The sequence below is a fragment of the Hemitrygon akajei genome, chromosome 25 (assembly GCF_048418815.1).
Source record: "Hemitrygon akajei chromosome 25, sHemAka1.3, whole genome shotgun sequence".
In the NCBI taxonomy this organism is placed as follows: Eukaryota; Metazoa; Chordata; class Chondrichthyes; order Myliobatiformes; family Dasyatidae; genus Hemitrygon; species Hemitrygon akajei.
Window position 1 is genome coordinate 22,654,279 of NC_133148.1, and position 15,857 is coordinate 22,670,135.

Below are 15,857 nucleotides of genomic sequence, written 5' to 3' on the forward strand. Positions count from 1 at the left end.
ATACAGTTTAACATGCCGCTAAGGAGTTGGCGTAAGAGGGAGAACTTCAGAGTTTTGGACCATTGGGCTTTCTGCCAGGGAAGGTGGGACCTGTACAGAAGAGACAGTTTGCACCTAAACTGGAGAGGGACTAATATCCTAAAAGAAAGGTTTACTGGTAATGCACGGGGTGGGGAGGGTGGGGTGGGAACAAGACTGCCAGAAGAGAAGGTGGAATGGTTGTGGAGTCATGTTGTTAATAACTCAGACAATGTCAGCAAGCAAAAAGTTAGGCATGGTGGGACTAATGTTCTGAGTTGCGTATATTTCAATGCAAGAAGTATTGTAGGAAAGGCAGATGAGCTCAGGGCATGGATGAACACATGGAATTATGATATTGTAACCATCAGTGAGACTTGGTTGCAGGAGAGGCAACACTAACAACTCAGTATGCCAGGGTTCTGTTGTTAAACATGTGATAGAAGAGGAAGGATTAGAGGAGGAGAGATGGCGTTACTAGTCAGGGAAAATGTGACAGCAGTGCTTAGTGAGGACAGACTGGAGAACTCATCTAGTGAGGCTGTATATGTGGAACTGAGGTATAAAAAATGTATCATCATGATAATGGGGGCTATATTATAGACCACCAACAGTCTGCAGGAGTTAGAAGAACAAATTTGTGGAGAGATCGCAGACTGTGGGAAGAAACATAAGGTTGTGATGGTAGGTGATTTTAACTTTCAACATATTAACTGGAACTCGCATACTGTAACAGCATTAGATGGGATAGTTTGTCAAATGTGTTCAGGAAAGCTTCCTTAATCAGTATATGGATGTCAGGGAATGAAACAGGGCAGGTGACAAAGTTGTGCAGGGGAACAACAGGTTGAGATTCTAAATTCGAGAAGGCCAATTTACATGGTTTTAGAAGGAATTGGCCAGGTGTGGATTGGGACAAGGTGTTTCCTGGCAAAGATGTACATGAAAAGTGGGAGGCCTTCAGAAGTGATATTTTGAGAGTAAAAAGCTTATATGTGCTTGTCACAATAAAAGGTAAAGATAACAGGTTTAGGGAACCTTAATTTTAAAGAGGGATTTGTTGTCCTGTTTAAGAAAAACGGGTGTTTAGGAGGTTACAGGTGGCCCCCGTTTTTCAAACGTTCGCTTTACGACAGCTGTTATGAAAGATCTACCTTAGTACCCGTTTTCGCTAACCAAAGAGGATTTTCGCTTTTACAAAGAAAAGACACTTACTTTATACGTGTGTTTACCCGAGAAAGACTACCATGACCGTGAAGCCTTGTGCGGGCAGTTGTGTGTGCATGCGTGTACGTGCCAATTTTTTTTCTCTCTCCAAATCAATTTTGGTTCGCTGTCTTCCCGATTTTGATAAGTGAAACTCCACCGTGCATACAATATTTCTACTTTATATAGGCTGTATATTTATCATATAATTCCTGCTTTTACTATATGTTAGTGTTATTTTAGGTTTTATGTGTTATTTGGTAGGTTATTTTTTGGGTCTGGGAGCGCTAAAAAATTTTTCCCATAAAAATTAATGGTAATCACTTCTTCGCTTTACGACATTTCAGCTTACAAACTGTTTCATAGGAACAATCTACCTTTGGATAGCAGGGGAAACCTGTACTGGCAGTTAGGAACAATGAGGACTTGAGAATTAGAAGAAATGCAAGAGAACAATTAAGAAATCAGGAAGGCTAAAAGAAGGCATGAGATTGCTCTAGCATACCAGGTGGAGGAGAATCATAAAGGCTTCTACAGATATGTTAAAAGCAAAATGATTCCTAGGAACAAAATTGATCCTCTGGAAAATCAGAATGGTAATCTGTGCGTCAGCTAAAAGAGATGGGGGAGAAAGGTCTTAAATAGATTTTTTGCATCTGTATTTACTCAGGAAATGACATAAAGTCTGTAGGATTGAGGTTAAGCACAGCGAGGTCATGGACCCGAATCAGATTACAGTGGATGAGATGCTTGCTGTCTTGAGGCAAATCTGGGAGGATAAATCCCCAGGGCTTGTAGGAGGCAAGTGCAGAAATTGGAGGCGACCTAGCAGAGATATTTAAATATCTGCTAGTGATGGGTGTGGTCCTGGAGGATTGGAGGATAACTTATGTTACTCTGTTTAAGAAAGGCTCTAAAAATAAATAGGAAATTTTTGGCCAGTGAGCCTGACATCAGTAGTGGGAATGTGATTGGAAGGTATTCTAAGTGAATGGGTATATGAATATTTGGATACACATGGGCTGATGAGGGATAGAGGAAAGTTGATGAAGGTGAGGAAGTGGGTGTTGTCTACATGGACTTCAGCAAGGCATTTGACTAATTCCCCCATGGGAGGTTGGTCACAAAAGTTCAGTTGCTTGATATTCAAGATGAGGAAGTAAACTGGATTAGACATCGTCTTTGCGGGAGATGCTGGAGTGGCAGTTGGTTGCCTCATTGACTGGAAGCCCGTGACTCATGCTATGCCACAAGGATCGGTGGTACTATTGTTTGTCATCTAATGTGATAAAGTGGATCAGGGAATTTGCAGATGGCACCATGACTGGGGCAGTAGTGGACAGTGAGGAAGACTATCAAAGCTTGCAGTGGCATCTGCACCAGCTGGAAAACTGGGCTGAAATATGGCAGATGGAATTTAATGCAGATAAGTGTGATGTGTTGTACTTTGGGAGGGTGTGCCAGTGTATGTCTTTACATGGTGAGTGGTAGGACACTGAGAAATGCAGTAGAACAGTGGGATCTTGCATTACAGATCCATAATTCTCTGGTCATTGGGTTGTAAAGAAAGCCTTTGGCACATTGGTCTTCATAAATCAAAGTATTGAGTACAGGTGTTTGGTTGTTATGTTGAAGTTGTGTAAGACTTTGGTGAGGCTTAATTTGGAGTATTGTGTGGAGTTTTGGTCACCTACCCACAGAAGGATATAAATAAAATTGAAAGAGTACAGAGAACATTTTCAATGATGTTACTTGGACTGGAGGACCTGAGTTGAACGGAAAGATTGAATAAGTTAGAACTTTATTCCTTGAAACATAGATTGAGGGGAAATTTGATATGAGGGGTACAGATAGGGCAAATGCAAGCAGGCTTTTTCCATAGAGGTTAAGTGAGACTTTAATTGAAGTCAAGGGTTAAGGGCGAATGATGAAATGAGTAAGGGGGTCATTGGCAGAAACATTTTCATTCAGATGGTGAGAGGGTGGATCAAGTTGGGAATGTGATTTTGATTTGAAAGTTTGAGATGTTTGTACAGGTAAATGGATGGGAGGGGTATAGAAGGCTATTGTCTGGGTACAGGTTGAAGGGATAGGCAATTTAAATGGTTCGATATGGACCAGATTAGCCAAAGGGCCAGTTTCTGTGCTGTAGTTTTCTCTGACTATAAAATGTAATAAAAAAAATAATTTAAATATTTGTCATGCAAAAATAGTGAGGTCATATTCATGGTCCATTCAGAAATCAAATGGCAGAGGGAAAGAAGCTATTCCTAGTACGCTGAGGGTGTATGCCTTCAGGTTCCTGTATCTCCACTCTGATGGTAGCAATGAGCAGGCATGTCTTCAGTGCTGGTGATCCTCGGTGATGAATGCCACCTTTTGAGGCCTCGCTCTTTGAAGGTGTCCTCTGGTGGGGAAGCTAGTACCCATAATGGAGCTGAGTTTGCAACCCTCTGCTGCTTTTTGCAATCCTGTGCAGTGGCTTCTCTATACCAGTTGGTGATGCAACGAGTTAGATTGCTGTCTATGGTACATCTGTAGAAATTTGCTGGACATTTGGGGACATACCAAATGTTCTGAAAATCCTAATGAACTATAACCACTTACCATCATGTCTTTGCTTTTCTGCTACAATACTACGTCAGCTGTAGTGTGAGGTGCCTCACTCTTGCCTGTGGAACAGGTGGAGGGGCCACACCTCACTGCTCCAAATTAAACACAACAATTTGCAGTTCTGCTGCAGGGTGTCAGCGCACTGCTCTTCCGGGACAGGGTTTGGGAGATGAACCTGACCTTTGTGCCCCTTGTCCTGTGCGTTAATTTTGTTTCCTGAATGATTCCTTGCTTATCGTCAGGCTGGTTTTTTCATGTGGGACCCCACAATGCAGAAGTCCACTTCCTCAGCTCCCATAGGCCCAAAAGTCCTTTGATATCAATAGACAATAGGTGCAGGAGTAGGCCATTTGGCCCTTCAAGCCAGCGCCACCATTCAATGTGATCACGGCTGATCATCCACAATCAGTAATCCGTTCCTGCCTTCTCCCCATATCCCTTGACTCCACTATCTTTAAGAGCTCTATCTAACTCTTTCTTGAATGCATCCAGAGAATTGGCCTCCACTGCCTTCTGAGGCAGAGCATTCCACAGATCCACAACTCTGGCTGAAAAAGCTTTTCCTCAACTCTGTTCTAAATGGCCTACCCCTTATTCTTAAACTGTGGCCTCTAGTTCTGGACTCCCCCAACATCGGGAACATGTTTCCTGCCTCTAGCGTGTCCAACCCCTTAATAATCTTATATGTTTCAATCAGATCCCCTCTCATCCTTCTAAATTCCAGTGTATACAAGCCCAGTCGCTCCAATCCTTCAACATATGACAGTCCCGCCATCCTGGGTATCAACCTCGTGAACCTGCGCTGCACTCCCTCAATAGCAAGAATGTCCTTCCTCAAATTTGGAGACCAAAACTGAACACAATTCTCCAGGTGTGGTCTCACCAGGGCCCTGTACAACTGCAGAAGGACCTCTTTACTCCTATACTCAATTCCCCTTGTTATGAGAGCCAACATGCCATTAGCTTTCTTCACTACCTGCTGTACCTGCATGCTTACTTTCAGTGACTGATGAACAAGGACCACTTGTGATATATTCAATGACTCCACCTCCCTTGCTGTCACAGGCAGAGAATTCCGAAAGAGTGTGTTCAGTGTTTGGTGATCTGAGTGTGAAATAATTGATCACTCTGCCAAGTTTTGTGCTCAGGTCTCCAGAGCTGGACACAAGCCCCGGGCCTAACTCAGAGACAGAGTAATATATCAGACACAGACCCTTCAGCCCATCTAGGGAATGCCAGCTTTGTCTTCTGCCTGGTCCTATGTACCTGCAGGTGAGCCATAGTCCTCTAAACCCCTCTTATCAATGCAACTGTCCAAGCTTCTCTTCTCTGCAATGCGGCAGATCGCAGAGAGTGTTGTAGACAGCTCCTTGTGGAGTTTCCTTGCATTTTTAAAAAGTGAGTGAGCCCTGTCGGGAATTGTCTGCCAAGCAGGAGATTGCTTGTGTGGATAGAACTTAGAAAGGGCCATTACAAAGAAGTGAGGCCATTGTGAGAGTGGATCTGGACTTTGACAAGAACAGGCGGAGGCTCTAAGTAAGTTTCTAGTGAGTTCTTTTTCTCACTGCCTTTGTAGATTAGTACATAGCTAGTCTGTTGAGAATGGATCCCCAAGGTTAGTGCTTTGTTCTTTGTGTGAGTTGTGGGAACTCTGGGAGTCTCTCTGCAGCTACTTGGAGACTGAGTTAAAGAACTGGAGCTGCAACAGGATGACCTTTGGCTCATATGGGTGAATGAGGAGGTGAAAGATAGGAGTTACATTGAGGTAGCCACCCCTACGTTGCAGGAGACAGGTACCTGGGTGACTAGGCAGGCAGTGTAGGTTTTCCCCCTCAATAATAAGTTTACTGCTTCAGATACTGTTGGGAGGGAAGACCTTCCAGAGGGAAGCTGCAGCAACTGACTCTCTGGTAAGGAGTCTGGCTCAGAAGGGAATTGGGCAGAAGAGAAGTTCATTGGTAATAGGGGATTCCATAGTCAGAGGAACAAAAGGCAGATTCTGTGGACATAAAGGAGACACCAAGATTGTATGTTGCCTCCTAGGTGCCAGGGTCAGGGATGCTTCGAATGAGTTCACAGCAATGAAAGCCAGAAGTCGTGAGACATTTTACCCAATTGACAGAAGTAGGAAAAGGGATGAGTTCCTGAAGAGAGAATATAGGAAGATGGGTAGAAAACTGTAAAGGAGGACTTCAAGGGTAGTAATCTCTGGATTACTGCCTGTGCCATGAGCCTGTGAGGGTAAAAATAGGATAATTAGGCAAATGAATGTGTGACTAAGGAGTTGGTGCAGGGGGCAGGGTTTCAGATTTTGGGATCTTTAGGATCTCTCTAGGGGAGGTTTAACCTCTACAAAAAGGGCAGGTTACACCAGAACTTGAGGAGAAATGTACTTGTGGGCAACTTTGCTAAGAGTTGTTGGGAGGGTCAAAAATAGTTTGACAGGGGTATGGGACCAGAGTGATTGGGCTCAGGATTGTGCAGTTGGTATCTACACAAGAAGATTCAGTGTGGAGTGAGTCTGTGAGGAAGGGCAAATGTGATAGGGCAAAATTGCAGTCAATGGGATAATTTGAAGAGTTACATGGGGGGAAAATTGAAAAGGGTGAAGGTGTTATACTTAAATGCACACAGTATACAGAATATGGTAGATTATCTTATAGCGTTGTTAGAGATTGGCAGGTATGATGTTATTGACATCACTGAGTTGTGGCTGAAAGAAGAGTGTTGGGAACTTAACATCCAAGGATACACATATCAAAAAGACGGGCAGAGGTGGTGAGGTGTCTATTGGTTAAAAAATGAAAACCTTCAAAAATGGTGATGTAGGATCAGAAGATGTTGAATCCTTGTGGGTAGAGTTCAGAATCTGCAAGGGTAAAAAGACCCTGATGGGATTTATATACAGGCATCCGAACAGTAGCCAGGAGATGTGATACAAATTAGAATGGGAGATCGAAAAACCATGTAAAAAGAGCAATGTTACAATAGTCTTGGGGGATTTCAATGTGCAGGTAGATAAGGAGAATCAGATTGGTTCTGGATCTCAAGAGGGAATTTGTGGAATGTCTACAAGATAGTCTTTTAGAGCAGCTTGTGATGAGCCCACAACAGAAAGGGACACTCTGCATTGCGTGTTCTGTTATGAAGCAGGATTGATTAGGGATCGTAAGATAAAGGAATTGTTAGAGGATAGTGATCATAATATGATAGAATGCATCCTGTTGTGTCAGAGGGAGAAGCTGAAGTATCTGGATAAAAGTGGAGTATAGGCAATTACAGAGGCATGAAGGTAGAGCCGGTCAAAGTTGATTGAAAGAGAACACCAGCAGGGATTATGGCAGAACAGCAATGGTTGGAGTTTCTGAGTGCAATTCAGAAGGTGCAAGATAGATACATCCCAAAAAAGCAGTCTTCTAAATGAAGGATGTGGCAACTATAGCTGACAAGGGAAGTCAGAGACAGCATAAAAGGAAAAGAGTGGGCCTATTATACTGCAATAGTGAGAAATCTGTGGGTTGGAAACCTTTTTGAAAAGAAAGCACAGAAAGCAACTGAAAAAGGCCATAAGGAGAGAAAAGATGAATTAGAAAGGTAAGCTAGCCAAGAATATAAAAGCTGATAAAGCTAGTGTTTTTTAAAAATAAGAAAAATGGCACCAGAGGTATTTGTAGACCTAGGTGACTTCATCTTGCGAGCTGTTATGCCAAGAAAGCTTTTGGCACATTGGTCTTATATATCAATGTATTGAGTACAGGAGTTGGGATGTTATATTGAAATTTTATGAGATGCTGGTAGGGTTTTAAGGCATTGCTCAGGCTGCTCTGGGAAGATTGTGAGCAATTGTGGGCTCTTTATCTAAAAAAAGATGTGATTGCATTGAAGTGGGCCCAGAGGAGGTCTACAAGAATTATTCCAGAATGAAAGGGTTAATATATGAGGAGCGTTTGATTACTCTGGGCTTGTACTCTGTAGTCTAGCAGAATCTCTGGGGATCTTATTGAAACCTGTAGAACTGTGACAGGCCTAGATAGGGTGGACGTGACGAGTAAGTTTCCTATTGTGGGGAAGTCTAGAACTAAAAGGTACAGACTCAACATAGAGGACATCCATTTAGAGCAGAGATAAGATGGAATTTCTTTAGCTAGAGGGTGGTGAATCTGTGGAATTCATTGCCACAGGTGGCTGTGGAGGCCAAGTGATTGGGTATGTTTAAAGCAGAAGTTGACAGGTTCTTGCTGTGTTGGGATGTCATACGTTACATGGAAAGGGCAGGAGAAAGGGGTTGAGAGGGACAAAAATCAGCCATGATGGAATGGCAGGGAAGATTCGATGGGCCAAATGTTTAAATGTTACAATGTCATAGTCAGGGAGCTACCACCAGAGTCACAGCTGATTAAAGTGATCTGTTCTGAGTTACTACCCTGTACTTACTGATGATTTTTGTATCTTTTTACAGGACATCAAAGGTGGAGGAATTGCGACTGGGTATCTCAGACAGAATATCACATCCGATCTACACCCCACTCAGCTCCCTAGCACCTGAATATCAACGGCCTGTGAACGTGGAGGGAGAGACGCTGGTTTGTTTCACTTCAGACCCCAGGCAGTGAGGGCTGTTGCAGGGCACCGACCGTGACACAGCTGGGGAGAAGACACGCTGTCTACAGCGGGGAGGGGAGAATCTACTGATGTGAGGTCAGGAACCAATCTGCAGAGAAGCCGAGTAACTTCTTCCAGCCCGTGAAGGAGCGGGCAGTGATCACTCCAGTGCGGATTGGGAAAGGAACAGCCACTGCAACGAGAGACCGTGTGTGACACGTTGGGGGAAGGTGAGCTCACCTGATCTGTGACTGGGAATGTGTTCACCACATCCTTGTTTTTGCACCAGTGAAACATTCGTTCTTTTGACTGAGATAAGCTTAATCCATTTCCCTGAGAATATTCAAATCTTCTTTCCACCTGTTTCCATTTGAGGAAAGTAATTAGTTCGGTCATCTTTTTACTGACTGATCACTGAGGTTCCAGAGAAACACTGTCTTGCTGCTTTGAAGGGTCTCACTCGGTCATCAGCCCTGATGAAGCCCAGGCAAATTTGCACCTGGTTCACCTCTTCTGGGCGAGGGAAAGGAATCACTCGCTCATCCCACTTGCTGACACACCATTGAATTTGTATCTGAAAGAGTCCATTCTCCTACTCTGATTGTGGGGAGGGGTTCATTCGGTCATCCAACCTTCTGACACATTGGATCACAGTAAGGACATTAAGCGACCTGGCAACGTGATGGACGGCCAGCAGTTACCTGCTGGGGAGAGGCAGTGCACCTGCTCTCACTGCGGGAAGGCTTTCAATAATTCCTTCAGTCTGCAGGAGCACCAGCGAGAGCACATCGTGGAGAAGCCCATTACTTGCTCTGATTACGGGAAAGGGTTAACTCAGTCATCCAGGCTTCTGACACACCAACAAGTTCAGAATGGAGAGAGACCGTTCACCTGTTCCGAGTGCGGGAAGGGGTTTACTCGGTTGTGTGTGCTTCTGAGGCACCAACAAATTCACACCAGGGAGTGGCCATTCACCTGTTCTGAGTGTGGGAAAGGATTCACTATGTCATCTAGCCTTGTGAATCACCAACGAGTTCACAATGGGGACAGGCCATTCAGTTGCTCCCAGTGTGGGCTGGAGTTTACGCGGTCGTCTAGCCTTCTGATGCATCAGCGAATTCATACCGGGGAGAGGCCGTTCACCTGCTCCGAGTGCGGGAAAGGGTTGACTCGGTTGTCCGAGCTTCTGACGCACCAACGAATTCACACCGGGGAGAGGCCGTTCATCTGCTCCGAGTGCGGGAAGGGGTTTGCAAGGTCATCTGTCCTTCTGCTGCATCAACGAATTCACACCGGGGAGAAACCGTTCACCTGCTCCGAATGTGGGAAAGGGTTTGCAAGGTCATCTGTCCTTCTGACACATCAGCGAATTCATACCGGGGAGAAGCCATTCAACTGCTCCGAGTGCGGGAAGGGGTTCACTCGATCTTATGAGCTTATGAGGCACGAGCGAATTCACACCAGGGAGAGGCCATTCACCTGCTCTGAGTGCGGGAAAGGGTTCACTCGGTCATCTCTCCTACTAAGGCACCAACAAATTCACACTGGGGAGAGGCCGTTCGTCTGCTCCAAGTGTGGAAAGGGATTTGCAAGGTCATCTGTCCTTTTGATGCATCAACGAATTCACACCGGGGAGAGGCCGTTCACCTGCTCCGAATGTGGGAAAGGGTTTGCAAGGTCAAGTGTCCTTTTGATGCATCAACGTATTCACACTGGGGAGAGACCGTTCATCTGCTCTGAATGTGGGAAAGGATTCACTCGGTCATTTGACCTTCTGCTTCATCAGCAAGTTCACACCGGGGAGAGGCCGTTCACCTGCTCCGTATGCGGGAAGGGATTTACTCGGTCATCTCTCCTACTGAGGCACCAACGCATTCACACTGGAGAGAGACCGTTCACCTGCCCTGAATGTGGGAAGAAGTTCTCTCAGTCATCTCACCTCTGCAGACATCGCCAAACGCATACTAAAGGGAAAGTTTAAAAGGTGCAGTTTGTACATGGGGCATTTAAACATTGCAGCTTCTGACACAGTGGTGAGTTCACAAGTGATTGCAGGAACTGATTCTGCTGCTGTTGATCACATCCAGGTTTGGACCCTGGTCACTGGACACATTTGGGTTGTTTCCCCTGGAACTGCAGGTACATTTGTATTCTGCATCAATTATAAATAAATATGTTCTGTGTGAATGAACTGGGATTGAGGAGGATGTGAAGAGACTTTGAGGGGTTGCAGACAACCTGAAGGGATGGTAAAGAACACAGCAGATGGAGTCGTGTGGGAAAATGGGAAGACATGAACTTCATTGGGGAAATTCCCAATGTTAAAGAGATCATAGGATGTCAGACAGGAAGAAAATGGCGTGCAGTCACCATTAGCCATGACCTTTCTGACTGTTGGGGCAGGTGGGAGGGGCAGAATGGCCTTTACCTATGTTAGGATGGTCACACAAATCAGGGAGCACAACCACTGAGGTTTCAGCAGCATTAGTGAAGGGAGAAGCTGTGAGTCGTTGGTCTGGTCTCGTGACGCAGGGTCTTGACGAAAAACATCAACTTGTCCCATTTTCCTACAAAGATGCTGCTCGACCCGCTAAGCTCTATCAGCATCCTGATTTGTATTTCCAGCGTTCAGCACGTGGTTCACCTGGGAAAGTGGGCCAAGGGCTGCACGTGAAACTTAAACCAAGTGCAAAGTGTTGTATTTTAGGAAGTTAAACCAGGGCAGGACTTGCATGGTGAATGCAGTGTTTTGGGGAGCATTGGAGAAGAGAGAGACCTCTGTGTACGGAGTTCCTTGAAAGTGGTATCGTGGTTAGACGGGATGTTGAAGGTGTTTGGCACCCTTACCCTCATCGGTCAGGGGATTGAGTGCAAGAGTCAGCACCTGGCTTGCAGCTGGAATTTATGTACAGTTCTGGTCACTAACAATAGGAAGGACGCTACTGAGAAGTGAAAGGTGCAGAATAGATTCACAAGGATGATACCAGGACTGGAAGGTTTCCGTTATAAGGATAGACTGGATAGAACAGAGAACCCTACAGCACAGTGTCGGCCTGTGATAGTTGCTTCAGCCCCACACACATAAAACTGCAGGTTGGGAAGTACACCGAAGGCTATTTTGTCCTTTTGAATGTTATAATGTTTATGTAAGTAAACAATCAAAGGTATCGTGCCCCACATTTGTCATTTACAGCGATGCTGTGGACCTTTAACATCAAACACGCTAAATTTATCTGTGTTTACTGTTTCGCTAAAATTGACTTTGTCACAATGTGGCTGAGTTGTTCCTTCATCAGCACTGTGTGTTCTAGAGTTCAAAAGCAAGCCTGTCTGCTAGACATGAACACCAGCAAAGACTTGACAACATTGTAGATTTAACTTCAAGGTATGTTACGTAGGACTAGATGTTAATATCCCTTCTTTGACTACTGAGACATGCTGCCCAGACTCAGCGGGGTGGCCAAGTGAGTGGTGGCATCTTCTGGGTTATCAAGTGGGTGCCCTCTTTCCTCAGTGTTTCACTGATAGGCCCACGACACCTCCAGAGGGTTCAGCAGTGAATCCCGGTGTCCCGGGCTCACCCCCTAGATGCCATTCACTCACTTAGGGTCCAGAAGGAATCCTTTCTGCTCATCCAAAGCCACAGACTAACAGACTACCCTTTTCAGCAGCTCTGGAGAGGTCTTTCACTGCTTGTCGGTGTGTCTTCCCTCGCACTCCCAACTCCCGGTGTAGCCTTGATGTTGGTGTGGCTACAAATCCCCTGCTGCCTACTTCGACCGGTCGCATCCTTGCTTCCCAGCCACGTTGCTGCACATCGGCTGCAAGCTCAGCGTACCTCAGCTTCTTGCGCTCGTAGGCCTCCTCCACTGCATCCTCCCAGGGCACTGAAAACTCGATGATGTAAACGAGATGGAGTGAGGCTGACCCTAGCACAAGGTCTGGTCTGAGGTTGCTTTCCGCAATTTCAGTTGGGAAGCAGAGCCTCTGGTCTAAGTCTGCCACCATCTTCCAATCACGTGCCCTGCCGAGCCGCCCGGTGTCTGGTCTCGATGTGGTGAGTCTGGCTTTACCCTCACCTTCCCGGACAAATGCTGTTAGTGGCCAGCAGGGTGGAGGAGGAGGGAGAGCATTGGCGCTCGTCTGCCGACTTTCCAGCACTGCTGCAAGACACCGTAACACCTGGTTGTGCCACCAGGTGTATCAGCCTTGAGTGAGACTGGTCTTGCAGCCCACCAGAATGTGTTTTAGTGTTGCTGAAGTCGGGCAGAGGGAGCACGTGGGGTCATCTCCATACCACTGGCTGAAGTTCATGGGAGACGGCAAGACATCATAGGCAGCCCTGATGGTGAAGCTCGCTCTGAATGTCTGCATCTCCCACAGCTCTCTCAGGAGATCTTTCTTTTCTCCACTCCTTCCCACCTCATCCATTGCCCTTGGCTTGCCTGAGCGACGGTCTTTGCCACCGCCTCCTGCTGACATATCTCTTGCGTCACAAGCCTGCATCTCTGAGACAGAGCAGCCTTGTTCCAGGCTGGTGTACTGTCCCCAAGACCAGACCACTCCTCCCTTGCTGTACTCGGCCCACGATGTCCCTGAGCGACGGGCTTTGTGCACCTTGCTGTCTCCTCCTGCGTCTCTGAGACGTAGCAGCCTTGTTCCAGGCTGGTGTACTGTCCCCAAGGCCAGACCGCTCCTCCCTTGCTGCACTCGGCCCATGTTGTCCCTGTGCTTGAGTGCCGCCTTTGCTTGCTCAGTTGCTTCTGATAGAGTTCATTTCCTCCCAGTATCCAGGATGAGGGCAGCTTGTGCTACAAATGGATCACTCGCCTCTGTTAACATCATCTCCAGTCTTTCTTTAGTGCACTTGTATTCCTCTGAAAGACTGGAAATGGGTAGCTGTAGGACTCCTTTGTTGTAGGGCCCTGTGCTGCTGAGGCACCTGGGAAGACCAAGCCACCTCCTTACGTATGAACTGATCAGTGTATAGCTTTTCCACCTTCGCGATTGGAACTTCATGCAGGGTTAGTGGCTACATGAGGCGTGGAAGGAGCCCAGACTGCATACACCAGAGCTTCAACTTGCCAGGGAGTGTGGTTCTGTCGATGCTCTCGAGGCCACTGACGGCGTCCTTCCTGAGCTGATCTGCCTGCTCTGTGTCTTTGAGGGATGCATTGTACCACCGACCTAGGCTCTTCACAGGCTTCTTGAAGACTGTTGGAATTGTTTCATCGCCCATGTAGAAGCGTTGGTCTACCAGCTTCCCCTTGATGATGGAGATGCTTCTGGACTTGCTTGGCCTGATCTTCAGCCGAACCTGCTCGATATTCTCTTGAAACTTTCTCAACAGGTGTACAGTACAAGCCTTGGTTGTGGTGAGTGTTGTAAGATCATGTATGCTCTGATAGGCGGCAGTCTCACACCAGGTCTTATATGCTGTCCTCCAACCACCCATCAAGATGCTCTAATGATCACCTCCATGGCAGTGGTGAAGGCTAGCGGGAGATGGTAGAACCGGCCACGTTTCCCACTTCCAGATGTTGCCACGCTGTGGTGTAGTCTGCTGTTGTCAAACATAGCTGCACGTCCTGGAAGTAGGCCTTAACGAGGCTTGTGAGGGCCACTGGGACTCTGAAGAAGTCAATAGACAATAAGTACAGGAGTAGGCCATTCGGCCCTTCGAGCCAGCACCGCCATTCAATGTGATCATGGCTGATCATCCACAATCAGTACCCTGTCCCTGCCTTCTCTCTATATCCCTTGACTCCGCCATCTTTAAGAGCTCTATCTAACTCTTGAAAGCATCCAGAGAATTGGCCTCCACTGCCTTCTGAGGCAGAGCATTCCATAGATCCACAACTCTCTGGCTGAAAAAGTTTTTCCTCAACTCTGTTCTAAATGGCCTACCCCTTATTCTTAACCTGTGGCCTCTGGTTCTGGACTCCCCCAACATTGGGAACATGTTTCCTACCTCTAGCGTGTCCAACCCTTTAATAATTTTATATGTTTCAATCAGATCCCCTCTCATCCTTCTAAATTCCAGTGTATACAAGCCCAGTCGCTCCAATCCTTCAACATATGACAGTCCCGCCATCCTGGGAATCAACCTCGTGAACCTACGCTGTACTCCCTCAATAGTAAGAATGTCCTTCCTCAAATTTGGAGAGGAAAACTGAACACAATTCTCCAGGTGTGGTCTCACCAGGGCCCTGTACAACTGCAGAAGGACCTGTTTGTTCCTATACTTGTTATGAAGGCCAACATGCCATTAGCTTTCTTCACTGCCTGCTGTACCTGCATGATTACTTTCAGTGACCGATGAACAAGGACATCTAGATCTCATTGTACTTCTCCTCCTCCTTTTCCTAACTTGACACCATTCAGATAGTAATCTACCTTCCTGTTCTTGCCACCAAAGTGGATAACCTCATATTTATCCACATTAAACTGCATCTGCCCACTCACCCAACCTGTCCAAGTCACCCTGCATTCTCCTAACATCCTCCTCATATCTCACACTGCCACCCAGCTTTGTGTCATCTGCAAATTTGCTGATGTTACTTTTAATCCCTTCATCTGAATCGTTAATGTATATTGTAAATAGCTGCGGTCCCAGCACCAAGCCTTGCGGTACCCCACTAGTCACTGCCTGCCATTTTGAAAAGGACCCATTAATCCCTACTCTTTATTTCCTGTCTGCCAACCAATTTTCTATCCATGTTAGTACCCTACCCCCAATACCATGTGCTCTAATTTTGCCCACTAATCTCCTATGTGGGACCTTATCAAAGGTTTTCTGAAAGTCCAGGTATACTACATCTACTGGCTCTCCCTTGTCCATTTTCATAGTTACATCCTCAAAAAATTGCAGATGATAGTCAAGCATGATTTCCCCTTCGTAAATCCATGCTGACTCGGACCGATCCTGTTACTGCTTTTCAAATGTGCCACTATTTCATCTTTTATAATTGACTCCAGCATCTTCCCCACCACTGATGTCAGGCTAACTGGTCTATATTTCCCTGTTTTCTCTCTCCCTCCTTTCTTAAAAAGTGGGATAACATTAGCAATCCTCCAATCCTCAGGAACTGATCCTGAATCTATAGAACATTGGAAAATGATTACCAATGCATCCACGATTTCTAGAGCCACCTGCTTAAGTACCCTGGGATGCAGACCATCAGGCCCTGTGGAATTATCAGCCTTCAGTCCCATCAGTCTACCCAACAACATTTTCTGCCTAATGTGAATTTCCTTCAGTTCCTCCGTTACCCTAGGTCCTCTGGCCACTATTACATCTGGGAGATTGTCTGTGTCTTCCCTAGTGAAGACTGATCCAAAGTACTTGTTCAACTCGTCTGCCATTTCCTTGTTCCCCATAATAAATTCACCAGTTTCTGCCTTCAACGGCCCAACTT

The 15,857-nt window shown here is 46.1% G+C and overlaps 1 protein-coding gene across 1 annotated transcript in view; it reads left to right on the plus strand.

Moving 5' to 3' along the window:
• The window catches only part of LOC140716434 (uncharacterized), a 71,254-nt gene that overhangs the window by 33,277 nt on the left and 22,120 nt on the right, over positions 1-15,857 (plus strand). Inside the window, 1 exon segment of the mRNA XM_073029171.1 lies at positions 9,152-10,414. Coding sequence (XP_072885272.1) covers positions 9,152-10,414 — 1,263 coding nt within the window.